Here is a 20,472-nt window from a genome sequence, read left to right as displayed (position 1 = left end):
ACACACACATATATACATAATACATATATACATATATATATAAATACACACACACACACACATATATACATAATACATATATACATATATATATAAATACACACACACACACACATATATACATAATACATATATACATATATATACAAATACACACACACACACACACACACACATGCACACACACACACACACACACACATCTCTTATGAGAATGGGATTTTAGGGGTACCTGGGTGGCTCAGTCGGTTAAGTGGCTGCCTTCGACTCAGGTCATGATTCCAGGGTCCTGGGATTGAGTCCCATGTTGGTCTCCCTGCTCAGTGGGGAGCCTGCTTCTCCCTCTGGCTGTTCCTCCCCCTCCCCCGCTCCAGTGCACGCTCTCTCAGTCAAATAAATAAATAAAATCTTAAAAATAAGAGAGAGAGAGAGAAAAGAAAATGGGATTCTATTCTGGATGTTTTAGAAATAATTTTAACTTCATACTGTCAAACCATAGACACCTGGGCTCAACTGGTGAAACTAATAAAGACTCCAGTAGCATTTTTCTTTTTCTAGAACACTGAGGGCTTCCTGTAGGCCACCCGCATACTGGGTGCTTGCAAATCTCTAGTTTCACAAGGAAGATATGAAAGCAGCAAATGAAAGATATGCCTATTTGGATAAAGAAGTTGGAGTCTCTGTAGATGGGAACCTAGGGCAGGTTAAAAAGGAGGAAAGATATGTTTCCTGACACAAGAGTTCAGGAAATGAAGAAACATCCATATCCCTTCCCATGACAATGCCTGCCTCCTGCCAGAAAACCAAATAACATAAGTCCTGTTAAATATCGTCCCTTCTTCTGGGGCGCCTGGGTGGCTCAGTGGGTTAAGCCGCTGCCTTCGGCTCAGGTCATGATCTCAGGATCCTGGGATCGAGTCCCGCATCGGGCTCTCTGCTCAGCAGGGAGCCTGCTTCCCTCTCTCTCTCTCTCTCTCTCTCTGCCTGCCTCTCCATCTACTTGTGATCTCTCTCTCTGTCAAATAAATAAATAAAATCTTAAAAAATATATATATATATCGTCCCTTCTCTTGCAAACCAACCATAGCATGGACATAGCACACATCTTGGCAGATCCCTAGACCAATTTCCTTTGCACAACAGGGTCCAGACTGGGCACACAAGTGTGAGAGGACGTCATTAAGGAAAATACCTTCAGTTTCAAGATGGAGATACATTCGTGGAGCTTTATTACAGCTGTTTCCCTCACCCAAATGAAGTAACCAATCATTTAAACTCGCAGTTCTTCCATTCTCCAGGTGACAACAGGTCAGTAACTCTAGAGGTTAAGTTGTTAAAAATCTCAGTTTTTATACAAATAGTGAAGGTGTTTGTTAAGAAAATTTTAACCTTGTAAATGGCACATGGTTCTGATAATTAAAACAGTTGCAAAGAGCATAAAGTGCAGCTGACTTATAGGTGAAGGATGCAAAGTAGATTCAAGTTACTTCTCAGCACAATGATACAATGTTGAAACATAAAATTCCAGAGTAAACCACAATGATTTAAAGATACCAGTTGCAGAAATAAAACAATCTTAGCAGAAAAACATTACATTCTTGACCTTGGGTCTGGATATACTAAGTCTAAGCCCTACAGTTCTCCCCACTGAATGTTTCAGTGGTACCTCGGCCAACACAGATATGACCCAGTCCCATGGCTGACTTGTGCTTCTAGGAGCCCAGTGTGGACATATCCTCACCCACACAGCATTATTCTCCTATGAATTAGGGTCAACTCTTGATCATCTATTAGGGGATGGAGGAGGGTGGTGGTAGTTATACAGAATGGCAGGCTTCCTAAGACTTTTCAGCCTATTGTTAACAGAACAGAACTTGGTTACACAGTGGAAGGTAGCAGGACTCCTAACACTTGTGGATAATCTGCTGCCTATGGTCTGAGTTCCTCCCTTCCTCCCACTCGCTCTTGCCCACAGTCATCCCAGCGCCCCAATCCTGGCCTGCCATGGAGGTTTTGTAAAGGAGTATCCAAGCATAAGATGTTAAGGGCTTATGACTCCCGTTCCCCGCTGCCTTGTTTCTACAGAACCAACTGGCTACCGCCAGCTTTGGGTCTAACTCCAGACTTTATTCTTGGTGAAGTTCTGTAGAACTGGCAATTGTGTGTTTATGGAGGTGGGTGTGGGGGCCCTCTCCATGGAATTGTTCAACCAAAGTTGTGCCTAAATCATGGCAGGAGGTAAAGAACAAGCAAGCGTGGGGAATTCTGGGCCACAGACGGGAACTTGGAATTCCAGGGATAATCACTCATCTCACCCCAGGTGGCTCATTCTTTGCTCTGAAACTGATAAAATGCACAACTGAACAAGCAAAAACAAAATCCCAGCTCTGTGTAACCCCAAGAACGCTTCCTGTGACCCTGATGAGCTTACAAGGGAAATTCAGACAGAAGGTCAGAGGGGAGCCTTCTCCAGGCTGAGCAGTGATAGTGATAAAGACCTTGGGACATGGATAGTGAGTATTTAGGAGAAAGAAACTGCCCAGGTCCGGGGCTGCAACTGACCCAGAGAACAGCCCCCTCACAGGCAGTTTTAGGTACTACTAAGTCCTGAGCCCTTGGATCTTTTCAAAAAATTAATCATGCCTTTCACTCAGAAGTTGGAGCTCACTCCCAGCCCTCATTTCCTACTGTTTAGTCCAATCTGGCTAAAAGGGTGAGGGAAGGTCCTTCACTAACATTCAGATCACTTAAGAAAACTGTCCTCAAATTTGAGGCAATGGGTACCTCCCTCAAGGGGCTAGGATTTTATGTTTCATTCTTAACCATGGCTGTTTATGACAGTCCCAACTTTAAATTCCCACGTACACTGTCTCTCATTTCCAAGCATTTTTTTAAAAAAGAACAATCATATGTCATAACAGTTCAGAGTACATAAAAAAATTTTTTTTGTTATTCTAAGAAAATAAGACTACTAGAGAAAGGCTTTAGTTATGGTTAAAATAGGCAAGGTAACACTTTCCATAGCATGTATAGCAAGATTTGCCTAATACCTCTTTGTTTCTTTGGATAAAAATTACTTAGCTTCAGCATGTGTGTACATTCAAAATATAAAAAGCGCTAGTTATGACTAAATATGTAGAACTCCATGACCGAATTCCCTACGTTAGTTAATACTCTTGGGGGACAGGGAAGAAACTTGATGTAAAGAACTGGCTGCAAACATTCACACTGAGTCATCTGGAAAAAGACAATGTCTAGATCTGGACACTTCCCGCAAGTGATCTGGGCTCTGGTCTAAATCCGTGTTATTCCATTCCAGTTTCCGAGGTGTTATAAGTGGGGCTATAATATCACCATCCTGCCAAGAAAAGAAAAACCAGGAACAAAGAAAAGCCAGTTTTTATATCTTTGAGTGAAATCCTCATGTGCACCTATCCTCGTCTAGCAGATAAATTGCTATTGCAATGTATTTTTTGCATATTTCAAAATGCCCCACAATTTTATTACTCTTGGGAAACCCCAGATTCTATACATCCCCTGTGCTTGGGTCAAATTAGAAACACCACAGTCCTGAGCAGGTAAGAGTCTTTGTAGGAAAAGCTATCAGACCTACTCTTTTCAAAGATGGCCAGAAGCTGGACACTGCGGAGTTCTGACTCCTCTCCCTTCATACACTTTTCACGAATGACAAATTCTGTTTTTCTTTTTTTGGAAAATCCTAATTACTTTTATTTCTTTATTTTATTTTGTTTTTTAGGGAGAGAGAGAATCTTAAGCAGGCTCCACACCCAGCACAGAACCCAACATGGGGCTCGATCTCATGACCTGAGATCATGACCTGAGCTGAAAATCAAGAGTCAGACACTTAACTGACTGAGCCACCCAGATGCCCCGTCTGTTTTTCCAGGAAAAAGAGGGACTTCACTGGATCCCAGCTCCTCTCTTGCCTAGTCCCCTCTGCAATAAATGATACTCATATTTGGAAGACCTTTCTGGTTCAAAGTCAACGTTATTTGCCTTCAAACTCATCTCTATTTCTATCAAGCGACCTTATTTCTACCCATTCTAACTTCGATTCTAGTGAATTTTATAAATACAAACTTGAATGTCACTCTCCCACTTAAAACACTTTAATTGACCAGCTGGGGCACCTGGGTGGCTCAGTCAGTTAAGCGTCTGCCTTCTGCTCACCTCAGGGTCCTGGGATTGAGCCCCGAATCGGGCTCTCTACTTGGTGGGAAGCCTGCTTCTCCCTCTCCCACTTCCTGTGTCTCTGTCAAATAAATAAATAAAGCCTTTTTAAAAAAAAAATCCAAAACCAAAAAACAACACCTTAATGGCTTCCATTGCTCTTGGCCTACAGGACTAGCAAAATCCCTTGGACCCCTCTCCTAAAGGGCTCACCCATATTCTGGCCTCTCCCTCCCCCACCCACCCAATGATTTTACCCAGCTTACTCCTCCTCATCCATCCTTCAGGTCTCAACTTCTAAGTCCTTCTTAAAATAAGCCTTTTCCAACCAAACAAGTATGGTTTAAGTTTCCTCCTTTTGGCCCCTCTAACACTCTGTGTGCCTTACCCCAAAGCACTTATTACCACACCACTACAATTGTTGTTTACTTGTGTGCCCCAGTGAGAGTGTGATCTGTGGGAACTATGTCTGTCTTAGGGACTGTTCCATCTCTGGTACCTAACATGGGACCTGGCAGAAATCCTCCTTCAATGAGTGAATGCATTTTTGTCTTAGAGGAGTTATTGCCAGATGGCTAAACTTCAGCAGCCTCTGGCCTCTTTACTTCTAGTCTCTCCAAGTTCCAATTCATCGGCTGCTGGTTTTCTTTCTTAATCGGTGGTTTACTTGGGTGCTACTATACCTAAGACAGACACACTTCCTCATTCCCATGGGTCTCATTCTAGTTGGAGATAACAAACACGGAAGTAATGATGGCAGCACCTAAGGAAACTCTTGAATTCTCTCAATGATTCCCTCCCCACTGTTCAGAAGAAGTCTTTCCTAGCCGGTTATGCAAGGTTCTCCATAATCTAGTCTATTCCTCCCATTCAACCTCTCACCACTCAACAGTGGGAATTCTCGAGTCCACACAGCTGGTCTCCTTGTGGCCCCCAAACACACTCCACTTGTTCCAGTTTCACGCCATTGGGTTACTCCCACGAGCAACTACAACCACCTTTTCTCCCTGCTACTCATTCAAACACAATCCAGCCTTCTGGACCCAGCAGAATGGCTTCTCCTTCAAAGGGTTTTCCTGACAGCTCTCTTAACTCTTAGAACTCGTAACCTAGAATTCTTAACTAACAGAACTCATCTGTATCATTCCTTCTGACACGTGATAAAATACCAATAACTGGGTTGCTCCCTCATTTTTGTTTCCTTCAGCACCCAGAGCATGGGGGTTGGGGGAAGGAAGATAAGGTGTTGTGGGAGAGCATACTGGGCTAGGAAGTAGAACATAGCTTCACACCTGCCTGCCAAGTATTTCATTCAGACACCCCACAAATGAACAACTGGCCACTTTCTCTGTGCCAGGCACCTGCTGTGTCCAGGTCAGTAAGGGACAACTTTAACAACACCGCTGTAGGGTTGTCAGCGACAGCTTGGCTCCTCCTGCTCTCTATTGTCTTATTCTAGACAATTTAAATAGTTTACAGTTTGGGGAATGCCGAATTTGAAGTAATAAGTTAGAAAACTTATCTTCACTTGTATATGGCCTTAAACAATTTATTCAGCTTTGGTAACCTTCTCTGAAAGATGATGATACTACGACTCATTTCCCAGGTAATTGGGAGGAGTGGAGACAACTGGTGAGGACATTATAAACTATCGTTATAAACCACCAAACATTACGAACTATCACATGTTCACCATTTTGAACTTTTAGTGTTAGGATAATAATGATAAACAGAGTACCCACTGACAAGTGGTGTAGGAAGAAATCACTATTCGACATAGTCAGACATTTTAAAAGGAAAGCTTAAATTGGAAAAACGTTTTTTTTTTCCAAAACCATAATCAAGTGACTACAATTTAAATGAGAACTTTTCAGAGGGAAGTAAAGATCTCTTTTGATTTTTACTTAAAAATAAAAAACTGCGCAAAGCATGTGAATAATAAACCACCCACCTGCGGCTTGGTGAAGTCTCTGATTATGCACCACTGAACGAAATGTTGGTGCGCAGTATACAAGCTCTTTGTGTCAGTCTTCTTAGAGTATACGCGAATTAGCTGCTCTGCAAATCTCTCTGGCAAAAGCTCCGAAACCTTTTCAAAGAAGAAAAGATTTCACTGTCATTTTGAATTCATACAATAAAGAGAGGTCAGCTGTTCCTAAGCTCCATTCTATTTGTTTTTTTAAGATCTTATTTATTTATTTGAGAGCGAATGTGAGCGAGCAGGGAGATGGACAAGCAGACTCCCTGCTGAGCATAGAGCCCGACATGGGGCACGATCCCAGGACCCTGAGATCACGATCTGAGCTGACAGCAGATGCTTAACTGACTGAGCTACTCAGGTGCCCCTGCTCCATTCTTGAAGTTATATTAAAAACACCACACTGGGGGCGCCTGGGTGGCTCAGTGGGTTAAAGCCTCTGCCTTCAGCTGAGGTCATGATCTCAGGGTCCTGGGATTGAGCCCCACATCTGGCTCTCTGCTCGGCAGGGAGCCTGCTTCCTCCTCTCTCTCTGCCTGCCTCTCTGCCTGCTTGTGATCTCTGTCTGTCAAATAAATAAATAAAATCTTAAAAACAACAACAACAACAACAAAACAACACACTGGGGTGCCTGGGTAGCTCAGTCAGTTAAGCATCTGTCTGCCTTCGGCTCAGGTCATGATCCCAGGGTCCAGCGATTGAGCCCCGTGTTGCGGGGTGTGGGGCGGGGGGAGTCCCTGCTCAGTGGGGAGCCTGCTTCTCCCTCTGCCTCTGTCCCTCAGCTTATGCTCTCTCTGTCTCACTCTATCTCAAATAAATAAAATCGTTAAGAAAATAAAACAAAAAAGCACCACATTCTTTTGCTATTCTAACTCAATTATCATCCAAAGAAAAGAATTCAAGGTAGTTGTCATATAGCAAAATGACCCACAATTTTATGTCAATGAAAGACTAAAAATTTGTATTATGTAATTATATGTAGACCAGACTCTCATTAAAAGATATGCAAATAAGCACATTTAACTTTCATGACTTCAACCATACAACATTACTTCTCCATCAGATTTATAATCTAGCTTCTAAATCAAAAACAGTGCTTTCATCTATGTTCAGCAACAGGAAAAACTGGTGCTAAGATGGTCTAGTCTATACAAAAATCAGATATATTTAACTTTTTTGTAGATCTTATTTATTTGAGAGAGAGAGAGAGCACAAGCAGGGGGAGCAGCAGACAGAGAAGCAGACTCCCTACTGAGCAGAGAGCCCAACACAGGGCTTGATCCCATGACCCTGGGATCATGACCTGAGCAGAAGGCAGATACTTAACCAACTGAGCCACCAAGGTGCCCCAATTTTTTTTATTTATTCATTTATCTGAGAGAGAGACAAAGCATGTGCAAGAATGGGGGAGGGTAGAGAAACTCAAGCAGACTGCACTGGGCATGGAGCCCAATATGGGGTTTGATCTCACGACTCCAAGACCATGACCTGAGCCAAAACCAAGAGCTCAACCGACTGAGCCACCCAGGCACCCCCAGATATGCTTTAATTTTAAAGATACATTTTTTTAGTTTTATCATACACATTGACTTTAAGACCTAACCTGCATCTTAATTGCAGATTTATGGGGTGCCTGGGTGGCTCAGTGGGTTAAGCCTTTGCCTTTGAATTAGGTCATGATCTCAGGGTCCTGGGATCGAGCCCTGAGCCCCACTTCGGGCTCTCTGCTCAGCAGGGAGCCTGCTTCCCCCTCTCTGCCTGCCTACTTGTGATCTCTCTGTAATAAATAAATTAAAATCTTTAAAAAAATAAATAAAATAAAATGCGGATTTATCATAGATTTGCAAAATGCCACTATAGCCTGTTTCACCCCTAAGTAGTTACCTGATCTTTAGTAATCCTGACTGCTTTGCTGAGGTTATGCTTAGAATAGAAGCGAACATGATCGATAGGATTCTGGTCTTCCATTCCATAATCCATGTTGATAACCTTAATAAAAGTAATAAATTAGTGATCACTCACATAATGGTGAGCATTAAATTCAGGGTTGTAGGAGCATCACAAGAAATGGAGCAGGGCTCTCTGGAGGTTCAGAAATAAGGCACTGACAAGGTAGCCCATAGTAGAATAAAAATAAGTCTGGTGCATGTGCCATAGGGATTTGGTCTTGAAATTGGGATGGGGTATGGGAGGTATATGTGCTTTCAACATAAACAGGGTGTAAAGTCTATGCCTATGTGACAGCCACTGTGACAGGTACTACAGGTACAAGGAAGCTTGAAACAATCCCAGCCCCCACAGCATGTGCAGCCTAGACTAAGGTTGAACAAATAATTGTAAAAATAATGACTGAACTGCATTTGTTCTAAGAGCTACTAAGGAGAAACAAAGGATGCTGTGAACTTTGGAACCAGGGAGCCTAGTAATCTGGGGCTCCCTGGGAATGATGCATGTTTTCCTGGGAAAGTGAGCAGGATTTAGTCCGGTCTATCTATGTGTGAAGGAAACGAGTTCTAGGCAGAAGAAATAGCTCTGAGGGAGACAGGGCTGCCATGGTCCACTGAATTAAGTAACAGTGAAGTCACTGGGGAAGAATAGGTCTAATATGGTGATGGCGACAGACAAAGGGTTCAGGAGTAAATAAAAAAATTAAAAAAGAGAAGACAATTCTTAGAAGCTTGACTGTTAAAAGATGCAAGAGATAATAATGTAGAGAAGAGCATCATACCTGGGAAAGGTAAAAGGGGTATTGGGGGCAACTTTTCAATGCATTGGACCTTAAAGAAGAGGAGAGGAGTGAGGAGTGCAACATTTGCTGTTTTCCTGAGATGAAAGTCTGTTTAGCTGCTGATGGGAAGTCAGAAAGAGAGGACAGAATGGATCCTGGGATTCCACAGAAATGCTAAGATGAATGGCTCTATTGTGTGCTACGCAATGTCGTAGCCATTAGCCACATGTGGCTTTTTAATTTCAAAGTCTTTAACATTAAATACAATAAAAAATTTAGTTACTCAGTTGTAGTGACGTTTCGAGTGCTTAATAGCTGTGTGTAGCTAGTGGCTACCAAAATGGACAGCACAATTATAGACCATTTCCAGCATCACAGAAAGTTCTATCAGACAGCCCTGATCTAGAACACAACTAAACGATTACTCTTAGCCTTTGATAAGAAGAGACATTTCCCCACTACCAGAAGGCTGAACACAGTGGCAGATGGAGGCTTATTCAGTGGTGTAGGTTGAGAGAGTTCCTATCTAATGGCCTATATTTTATCTCTGAAATAAGGGCCAAAGTGGGGTTAGTCCCAGAGGGGTGAATAAAGTTGTGGGCAGGGAACAGGGCTGAGGTCTGAGAAGAGTGGAGATGGTTTGAAATTGTCATTATGGAGACCGGAGAATTTCACTAAGTCTACCAGAAGTCCAGAGGGCCCAACTAAGGTTAGGGACTATGAACTGCCATTCAGCCCTTTGCTGAGTAGAAGCAAAGAAAGGCAAGAGAGTTGAGGATAACTGTAGAAAATGACTGAATCCATCACAGAATCTAAGAATGGGAGAGAAGTAGAGATAAAAGGTCACTGACAAGTTGGAAGGAAGTGAGGAGGCAATAAACTAGAGGTCTTAAAGAGCAAGGAACAAGCACATAAGGAAGAAGGGGGTTTGAGGACAGAGACAGGATGCTTAAAAATCAAATGTCAGTAAGGTTCAGAATATAATCTGCTGAGTGCTGGCCGCGGTGGAGTGGGTAAGGTCACCGAGGATAAGGATGAAGAGAACAATCGGAATTGGCCAGCCTTGAAATCACCAAGGACCACTGCAGGAACTGGAAAGGGAGAAAGGCTCTAAATCAAGCCAAAATCTTCAACCAAGAGGATAGCAGGTTGGGAGAGGCTGGTCTCAGAGGAACAGGGATCTTGCATACGGTCGTGAAGAGGACTGATGAACAGAAAGGCCTCCTGACCCAGAGGAATATGCTTTTCCTGAAGGGGCTACAGAAGCATCAAGCTCTCAGGAACAGCTGGGTTGCAGCAAGGGCAAAGAGAGTCAACAAAGGGCTAAGTTCCAGGCAAGTGTGTTAATTATGGAGTGGGAGGGCTCCCTGGACAGGTCTGGGAGAAAGGGAGGATAAGGAAATTAGAGAGGAAAAATAATAGAGTAATGGGGTGATGGTGGTACAGAAAAGAACGGACAGTAAGAGGAGCTTATCCTGGGACTCTTCCTTAAGAAAACAAACCAAAAAATGGTCTATGAGGTTTGAGAGCTATCCTGGCAGTACCCTATGAGAGAAAAGTAGACATCTGAGATCCAGCTGTGGTCCTGAAGTCAGAATGTGTGTGTTACTGGCTTTAAGACCTGCAGCGAGTGTTCTGCACCCCTTTACATGGGAGGGAGCAACTGCTCAGTCTGCTCGTGAACCCAGGGCTGGCGTTATGGTAGGCTTCTCTCCTGGGCGTTGTTTCATGTGGGGAGGGACCCAATGTAGCCTTGACATTGTTAAACATCATGGTAAGGTATGAGCACTAATCAAATTTCAGCAACTTTCAGAAGTGCCACGAGCTCTTTGCTATTTATTTCCTTGCTTTTAGACTAGAAATAAAAGGCAATTCCTATTTTCTCCAAAACATATATAACTAGAAATTCCTCCTTAAAGCAGATTTGATAAAATGGTTATCTTTCCAGAAGGGCAATACTATAATAGTTGGCGTTCCCATCCTTAATGAAGGACTCGAGAGCAAAAAAGGAGCTACAGATCCGCAATTATGAATCTTTCATTCTAAATAGCAAAATTAAGTTTTATAGCCCATTAAGTAACCATAAAAGTTACTACACATGGTCTTAAAAGGAGGCACATATAGTAAAATGTACCATATAAATATCAAACTAAAATTGAGAGGCTAATACATAATAAGACATCTAATTAGCAATTTTAATTGCATTCTCAGAATATAAAAGGGCTTTACCCATCTTAACCCCATCTTTACCCATCTCTTTCTCTGATTATGAAACTCTTCTACCATAGTCACTGTAAAAAAAAAAGTACCAAAAAAAAAAAATGAAAAGAAAAGTACCTGTAATTCCACCACCCACGTAGAAACAATGTTAACATTTTACCAATACATCCAAATTTTTTTCAGTGTGCTCACTATAAACATACGTGCATATACATTTAAAGAAACAAAAATAAAATCATTCTGAATGCATTGCTTTTTCAGTTATAAATATCTTTCCATGTTAAAAACAACTTTTAATGTTTGCATTATTCCACTGTATTTCCTATTGAGAGATATATCCTTTCCCCTCCTTATACCCTCCTTATTTTATACTATAATAATAACACAATATATAGATGTGTGCCTTTTTTTTTTCCCCCAAAACTAATTATTTCCTTACAACAAATACCTAGAATGAAATTGCTGGGTTGGTTAACACTGACCCTAATTTGGTCTCCTGTATCAATTTACATTCCCATTTTCACATACCTTTATCATAACAAACCCTTACACAATGTTTTGTTCTTACATGTCTGATAATCAAAAAAAGCTTTCACTGCTCCATCAATTTGCCTTTAGGTTAAAGCAAGCTTAATCATGTGTGTGCTGTCTTCTCCTATGATTCTTCCAGTATTTCTGAGCCTATATTCATTAGCAGACGGCACTTCGAGAGAAAAACCAGATGGGAGGTCAGGGATTGACTAGGATCGTGCACTCAGCTGAAGGCAATGCAGACCCTCAAGTAAAGCACTGAGGGCAAGGGTGGGCATGTGAGAGCCCAGGGAAAACATTCGTGAGAGTAAGTTCTTTCAGAATCTCAGAAACTCAGAAATTCAGAAAATCCATTTATTATGGTATAATTTCATCTAACGAAACAGGAAACTGTAGCCTGATCTGCAGGTGTGAGGTACTTGAACCCCCCAGCCAAGTGACTAGACCGGGTCCAAGGACAATTCACTTGTTGTATCCCTTGGTAAAGACTGGTTGTGGAGAGATCACCCTTCACCAAAGATGCATCAACAAGAAAACAGCAAATGAGAGGCTTATGGAAAAAAAAAATACATAGGCAACACTGTCCCAAGATTTCAGAGGAGTAGAACTCTGAGAAGCAGCTACTGTAAGAAACAAAAGACAACATGACAAAGCCATTTGATAGTCTTGTTAGGATACAAGACACTACAGGCTCTATGAAGAAGTTGAAGTCTTTTTCCTTTGTGTGTGCAGACAATTTTAAAAAATAATTGGCATAGATTACTTTCGTGATCAAGAAAACATTAAAAAATCAACATACGCAATGTTCTGTTACCTACATGTCACAATTAACTGACTACTGTTGATTCTTTGAGATCCCAGGTGATTCTCTTCCTTCCATTTTTCTGTATTTTCCAAATTTTCTTTAATGAACATGTACCCCCTACTATAATGGAACTGGTGAGGATTTACCTTAAAAAAATTTCTTTACTTAGTGTATTCTCCGGCTAACTACTTACATCCACTATTAAATCTTCAGCCTTCAGTTCAGATTCCAGCAATATGTCGGGTTTAGCATCAACAATTTCCTTTGGAAGGTACTGATAGTCTTCCTAGAAAAGACAAGACTCCTCATACTAGAACCCCAGTTTTTCATCATCAAGTGTTTATGCCACAAAAGGTTCCCTCTCCGAAAATGGCACGTTAACTAGGAAAGTGGGTAGAGATAGCCTTAACAAATACATGGTTTCTGCTTCTGCCATCCTTCAAACAAACCACAATAGAATGATTCTAACAAAATTTTCATGTGAAAAAAAAATGGGGCATTGGCTTATTAGTAAAATAAGAGGAACGTGTTATGAGGCAGGGTGTGGTTATCAGTATGGCTCATGTTACTGGCTTTCTGGCAAAGAAAAAAAACCTTCCACAAGCAAGAGGGGAAAACAGATAAAGATATTTGGCAGGCACCATCTGGGAGAACCTGATATACTATGAATGAAGAAATTATGAACAACAGGTTCTTAGAGTTTCCGTGAAGCTCATGTAGATACCATATTTTGAGGCCACATTTTCTTGCCACTGGATCTAGCCAAAATTTTGCACCCCCCCCCCCGACTTCTGGGATGAAAGAGTAAAGGTTTGGACTAAGTCAGACTTTGAATACTGTGCTTCTATAGGCAAGTTATTTAATCTCCCCTAAGCCTCACTTCCTTCATCTACAGGACAGACCAAAGAACAAATTATTGATGAGAAGATTAAGTAAAAATGAATGTAAAGCACTTAGAACAGAGTTGTGGTATTATGATGGATTAATGGTTTCCTCTTGGAGGACAAATGGAAGAGAGAGACATTTCACTACTGGAAAGGTGTTTGACAACTTAACTTACCTTTTTAATTTTTATTTTTCCCTTTGGCTTAGTCTCACCCACAAACTTGTAGAGATGACGGTATTCAATTTTTTTTAAAATCTCTCGTGCTTCATCCAGTTTGGGATCAGAAGAATATAAAATCTCCAGAAAAATGTTATCTGCCAATATGATAAAATTTCAGTTAGATTAAGATAAAAAAAAAAAAAAGGTTTAAGAAGACTCATATACTACTGTACTTCTAGAATGATTTCAAGTGGATGTTTACAAATGTAAGCACAGTAGAACATTTGAAGTCTTGGGTTTGCTTCACCATAATCTAGTGAATGGGAGAGGGTAGAGATGAAGCAAGACTTTACTGGAGTTGATGGCTTAAGGCTGGGTGATGGGTAAATAGGGGTGTATCAATTTGTTGTTGGGTTTCATTTTCTTAAAGAGAATGATATTTAAGTAATTATAAGGGGTGCCTGGTGGCTCACTGGGTTAACCCTCTGCTTTCGGCTCAGGTCATGGTCTCAGGGTTCTGGGATTGAGCCCCACATCAGGCTCTCTGCTCAGCAGGGAGCCTGCTTCCTCCTCTCTCTCTCTCTCTGCCTGCCTCTCTGCCCACTTGAGATCTCTGTTTGACAAATAAATAAATAAAACCCTTAAGTAATTATAAAATTATGTCTGACATCTGTTTCAAAACAGTGCAGTATTTTACAGGAGTGGCTGGATAGAGAAGATGACACAAAATCACTGTGTCGATAACTGTTGCAGCTAAGTGATGGTAGGCGGAATTTGTAAATTTCATAATAAAAGGTTTTGTAAAGTTCCATTCCATGATAAAAGCAGAAGGTAGTTCTTTTTTTCTTTTAAGATTATATTTTAGGGGCACATGGGTGGCTCAGTGGGTTAAAGTCTGCCTTTGGCTTGGATCATGATCCCAAGGTCTTGGGATCGAGTCCTGCATCAGGCTCTCTGCTTGGCAGGGAGCCTGATTCCCTCTCTCTCTCTGCTCCCCCTCTCTGCCTACTTGTGATCTCTGTCTGTCAAATAAATAAATAAAATCTTTTAAAAAAAAGATTCTATTTTATTTTTTAAGATTTTATTTTTGGGGTGCATGGGTGGCTCAGTCAGTTATACATCTGACTCCAACTCTTAGTTTCAGCTCAGATAATGATCCTCAGGATCATGGGATAGAGCCCAGTGTCATCGGGCTCTTCGCTAACCAGCGAGTCTGCTTCTCTCCCTCTGCCTCTCCCCCTCCACTTGCACTCTCTCTCTAAAAAAAAAAAATATTTTAAGTAATCTCTACACCTAATATGGGGTTCAAACTTACAACCTTGAGATCAAGAGTCTCATGCCCTACTGAGTCAGCCAGGAGCCCCAGAAGTTAGTTCTTTTTCCTTTCTTTTATTCCTCCAACATTTTACTTTGAAAAATTTCAAAATAAATTACCTTTTGCCTAAACTCATCAACTGTTAACATTTTTCTACATATGCATGTGCTGTGTATGTGTACACACAATTTTTTTGCACATTCAAATTTTTGATGAAATATTTGAAGATTACAGACATCAAGACCCTTCACTCCTAAATGCCTCTGCATGCACCTCCCAAGAACAAGAACATTGTCCTACATAACCACTATCAAGCGCCAAAAAATTACAGACTGATATAAAAATAACTAACATAACAGTCTATATTTGAATTTACTTAATTGTTAAAATAATGCAATCTATGGATTTATGTTGCTGGATAGAGAAACCAATCAAGCATTATGGATGACATTAGTTGTCATACTCTTTAGTCTCCTTTAATCTAGAACTAGAATAATTCCTCTGACTTGTTTCATGATGTTGACATTTTAGAAAAGTTCAGACACTCATTTTGGGCAATGTCCCACACTTTGAATTTATCTGTTTCTTTACCATTAGATTTAGGTTAAACACTCTTGTCAAGAACACTATATAAGGGATGTGCCTGGGTCAATGCAATAGGAATCACATAATGAGATGCTACCATTATTGGTTGTTAAATTCCGTCAGCTGGCTAAGGCAATAATCCCAGCTTTCTCTATTATAAATGTACTTTTCCTTTTGTAATTAACAAATAATCCACAGGGTAATATTCTGAGACTGTATGATTATCCCTATAAGGTTTCAACCAATGGTTTAACATTAACTGGTAATCCCTGACTGACTCAATTATTGCATTTTGCAAAATGAATTTTACTAAAGATGCTTTTTCTTGGCAAAATAAAATATTAACAGCCTGTCATTCACCTCACTGATGTGTATACATTCCTCCCCAATCGATCTATGGTTAACACATTCCTCACCCTCTCAGTGATGCTTTTTACAAGACATCTTTCCATCTATAGTTTTCATTATTTCTTTACATATTATTACATACACAGTTTGAAAAACAGCAATTTTACTTTAACATAATAAAACTGCACTTTTCTAATCCATGCCTTTAGCAACCCTATTCCCAGGTGAATTAATGGAATGCTTCCCCCATCACAGGATCTCACTTCTTTTTATTTTTTTTAAGTAATCTCTGCACCCAATGTGGGGCTCAAACTCAAAGCCCTAAAATCAAGAGTGATGTGCTGGGGCGCCTGGGTTCCCTAACTGGGAAGAAGCATGAGGGAACTTTCTAAGGAGAAGATAATGTTCTGTATCTTGCATTTGTCAAAACACTAGCAAATGTAAGATTTGTACATTGTACAAATTGCATGTGAATTTTACATCAGAAGAAAAAAAATCTATAAATAATTGTTGAACTTTAGTTAATCTTCATGCCAAGGGAGTTAAGGTAAAGTGTAGTGGTATCTGCAATTTTTTTTTTTTTAAGATTTTATTTATTTGACAGGGAGAGAAATCACAAGCACAGGGAGTGGCAGGCAGAGGGAAAGGGAGAAGGCTTCCCGTGCAGCAGGGAGCCTGATACAGGGCTTGATCCCAGGTCTGTGGGGTCATGACCTGAGCTGAAGGCAGCTGCTAGACTGAGCCACCCAGGTGCCCCATGCAATTTACTTTAAAATACATCAAAATTGGGGCACCTGGGCAGCTCAGTTGGTTGAGCGTCTGACTCTTGGTTTCAGCTCATGTCAGATCTCAGGGTCCTGGGATCAAGCCCCATGTTAGGCTCTGCACCCAACAGGGAGTTTGCTGAAGATCTCCACTCCCCTCATGTGTGCTTGTACATGCTCTCTCTCTCCCTAAAAAGAAATATATAACTCTTTAAAAAAAAAAAAAACTTCACAATGCATCAAAAGTAAGATGGATTAATAAGATGGACAGATGGATGGTAACTTGCATAAGTAATAAAACAAGTTCAGTAAATGCTAGAATTTAGGGGGTGAATGTACAAGTGTTCACTGTAAAATTCTTTCAACACTGTTGTATGTCTTCAACACTTCCCAGTAAGTGGAAACAAATCTTAAAAAATCAAAAAACAAGAACTGGAAACTTTTATTTTATCTTATTTTAAAGATTATTTATTTATTTGAGAGAGAGATAGTGAGCACAAGCAGGCAGAGCAGCAGGCAGTGGGAGAAGGAGAAGTAGGCTCTCCGCTGAGCAGAGAGCCCAAGGTGGGACTCGATCCAGCACCCTGGGATCATGACCTGAGCTGAAGGCAGACACTTAACCGACTGAGCAACCCAGGTGCCCCAAGAACTGGAAACTTTTGGATAAAGTAAATTGACTTTTAGAAAAGCAACAAAGGTAATGAAGGCTCACATGGTCCTATTCCTTCCAGGTCATGTAGCTAAGGCCAATGAGGATTATAGGATGGATCTGAATAGTATGTAAGAAAGATAAAATTATCCTTGTCTCAAATGATGACAGCTGCAAAGTCCATGTGCTTGTTCTCCCATATTCTGGCCAATAAAGCACAAAAATGTGACCTAATATTCTGTCTGGCATTTTTGACATTAACACAATATCCAAGAGCATAATCAGTGGACTCATCTCACTGAAGAGGGTAAAAAGCGAGTTTGGGCATTAGAGAACCTTCACAGAGAGTGACAGCTATGTATAATCATGTGGTAAGATCACATTAAACTGTATACTTTATGGTTTTTCAGTTAACCCAGAAGTGCATAAAATCCCCAATTCATTTCTTTTCACCAAGACATAGTAGAAACGTAATATAATGTTACAGGATAAATTGTTAGATTGGCTTCTGATGAAGACTGAAGATGACTTTTTTTTCTTAAGATGACTTTTAGGGTACCTGGGTAGTTCAGTGGGTTAAAGCCTCTGCCTTCAGCTCAGGTCATGATCTCAGGGTCCTGGGATCAAGGCCTGCATTGGGCTCTCTGCTCAGCAGGGAGCCTGCTTCCCCCCTCCCCGCGCCTGCCTCTCTGCCTACTTGTGATCTCTGTCAAATAAATAAATAAAAATCTTAAAAAAAAAAAAAAAAGGGGCACCTGGGTGGCTCCATTGTTAAGCATCTGCCTTTGGCTCAGGTCATCATCCCGGGGTCCTGGGATCAAGCCCCACATCAGGCTCTCTGTTCCATGGGAAGCCTGCTTCTCCCTCTCCCACTCCCCCTACTTCTGTTCCCTTTCTCACTTTGTCCCTCTCTGTCAAATAAATGAATAAAATCTTAAAAAAAAAATCCAAACAGCACATTAAAAAAAAGATGACTTTTTGGGACGCCTGGGTGGCTCAGTTGGTTAAGCAGCTGCCTTCGGCTCAGATCATGATCCCAGCGTCCTGGGATCGAGTCCCGCATTGGGCTCCTTGCTCGGCAGGGAGCCTGCTTCTCCCTCTGCCTCTGCCTGCCACTCTGCCTGTGCTCGCTCTCTATCCCTCTCTCTCTCTGACAAATAAATAAATAAAATCTTTAAAAAAAAAAAAAAGATGACTTTTTAAATATGGCATCACCTGCTTCATTATGAACCACAGTTTAAAATAGCTCCAGCTTGCTCAGACTGTTATATAATCTCAACTTTCATTCCTATCAGCACAATGGGAGGTTAATATCTACCATGATGTTATTAGAACAAAACACATCCTGCTTGTGTGTGATCTCTCTCAAATAAATAAATAAATAAATAAATAAAATATATATATGTGTGTGTGTGTGTGTGTGTATAAATTTTTAAAAATCTTAAAAAAACCCCCACAGAAACAATTTAGATACACATTACCCCTTGAGAGTGGCTGTTTCATCAATCTAATTTAGATTAATTAAGAAGGAAAATCATTCGTTACATTTAAACCTTAAACACTAATGTACACGATGTTCTGAGTGTGCACAAAGATAGTTAATATGAGGAATCACTATTTCATTTCTAATTTTTTATTTACTTATGATTGGAAAATGACTAAAAAGTTACAAGTATAATAGGGACTCTGTATTACCTACATGCATATTTTTAAAGAATAATACATATAACTCTTTTTTTTTTTTTAAAGATTTTATTTATTTATTTGACAGACAGAGATTACAGGTAGGCAAAGAGGCAGGCAGAGAGAGAGGAGGAAGCAGGCTCCCTGCTGAGCATAGAGCCCAAAGTGGGGCTCGATCCCAGGACTCTGAGATCATGACCTGAGCCGAAGGCAGAGGCTTTAACCCACTGAGCCACCCAGGCGCCCCCATATAACTCTTTAATTTAAATTTTGTTTCTCTTGATTATATTTACTGAAATATATGTTAAGTCTGTCAAACTCAATACTAAATGCTTGGGTTTGTATTTTGTACGTACTGCCCCCCCCACACCATTTCATTTCACTGGTAATTCATTTTTACTGTTTTATAAAAGTATCTAATCTGCGAATGGTTGGAAAGGAAGAACACTGGTTCTTCAAAGACAGTTTCAGAGTAACGGGTGTGGGTCTCATTCTGGCAGTGCGCTGCAGACAAGAATCAAATAGTGACGGAACAGGGGCACCTGGGTGGCTCAGTGGGTTAAAGCCTCTGCCTTTAGCTCAGGTCATGATCCCAGGGTCCTGGGATCAAGCTCCCCATTGGGCTCTCTGCTCAGCAGGGAGCCTGCTTCCCTTCTTCTCTCACTGTCTGCCTCTCTGCCTACTTGTGATCTCTGTCTGTCAAATAAATAAAATCTTAAAAAAAAAAAAAAAAGGTGACAGAACAGCAGTAGTATCACACAGAAAGCCCATGGAAAGGGATTTTGGCTGTCTTAGGCCACCGAGCTTGAGTTGCCTTTGCTCATTTTAAGACTCTCCAGCCTTTCCAGTGATTCTACGAGCTATGTGACTGCATTCTAACTTTTTAAACAGAGTCAGTTTTGTGATATGCAACTGGTACAAACTTTTTAGTCTACTCCTTTTGGTTTGCTCATCTTTATTGCTCAGTCTGTACTTCCCCACATGAAAGAACCAGCTGCAACTCCTTCACCTCCCCCTTCCCACCCTAAGCTGCAGGTTTCGTTTCTGCTGAAGTGTGGCAAAATATTCCTGGTTCCCTGTGTTTTACAACAAAAATAATGTTAAAAGGGCAAATCTGCTATTAGTCCAGCTGTATTGTTAAGTTAAATAATAGTAAATATTGGGTACTTACATGCCAAGTACTATATACTAGGTGTTATACCTCATTTAAATACTACAACAAAACTGTATGTGAGATAACAATACTCCCATTTTATAGATGAGGAAACTAAGGGTCAGAGAGGTTAAACAACTTTATCAAGGTTATATGGTTAAAATCGCTTCTCAGTTTTGGAATCGAGATAAAACTCGATTCCAAAAGCATATAATCACTTGAGAAGCTAAAGATATTAGAATGTTTAGAAAATAACCCACTCAGCTTGCACTTTATCTGAGATGGACCACCTGTATTACCTACTGGTTCTTACCTGTTAGCTTTGTGAAGGCTTCCATGTCATCAATTGCTGTAGAGATGTGATACTTTTTTCCTTCAGCACCTGTAATCTCTATGTAGGGGTCTGCTTTGAGGAAAGCATTTGTAATCCTAAAGATCATTGCATAAAAATTTATGTTTATGAGAAAATTTGAGTAT

General features: G+C 40.7%; 1 protein-coding gene across 2 annotated transcripts in view; it reads right to left on the bottom strand.

Annotated features, from left to right (window-relative positions):
- The window catches only part of LOC111141937 (SAM and HD domain containing deoxynucleoside triphosphate triphosphohydrolase 1), a 68,165-nt gene that overhangs the window by 9,248 nt on the left and 38,445 nt on the right, over positions 1–20,472 (bottom strand). Inside the window, exons 11-16 of one of the 2 annotated variants that reach the window (XM_022494810.1) lie at positions 20,309–20,424; positions 13,514–13,653; positions 12,647–12,739; positions 8,054–8,158; positions 6,143–6,280; positions 1,207–3,358 (exon numbers count right to left, since the gene is read on the bottom strand). In XM_022494810.1, coding sequence (XP_022350518.1) covers positions 3,224–3,358; positions 6,143–6,280; positions 8,054–8,158; positions 12,647–12,739; positions 13,514–13,653; positions 20,309–20,424 — 727 coding nt within the window. In that variant the 3' untranslated portion in view covers positions 1,207–3,223. Of the gene's footprint in view, positions 1–1,206; positions 3,359–6,142; positions 6,281–8,053; positions 8,159–12,646; positions 12,740–13,513; positions 13,654–20,308; positions 20,425–20,472 lie in introns of those variants that run through there. The other variant, XM_022494812.1, reaches the window with a different exon arrangement.

The sequence above is a fragment of the Enhydra lutris genome, unplaced genomic scaffold (genome assembly GCF_002288905.1).
Source record: "Enhydra lutris kenyoni isolate GAN:26980312 unplaced genomic scaffold, ASM228890v2 scaffoldscaffold6, whole genome shotgun sequence".
Classification (NCBI taxonomy): domain Eukaryota; kingdom Metazoa; phylum Chordata; class Mammalia; order Carnivora; family Mustelidae; genus Enhydra; species Enhydra lutris.
This window is presented reverse-complemented; position numbering and strand designations above follow the sequence as displayed.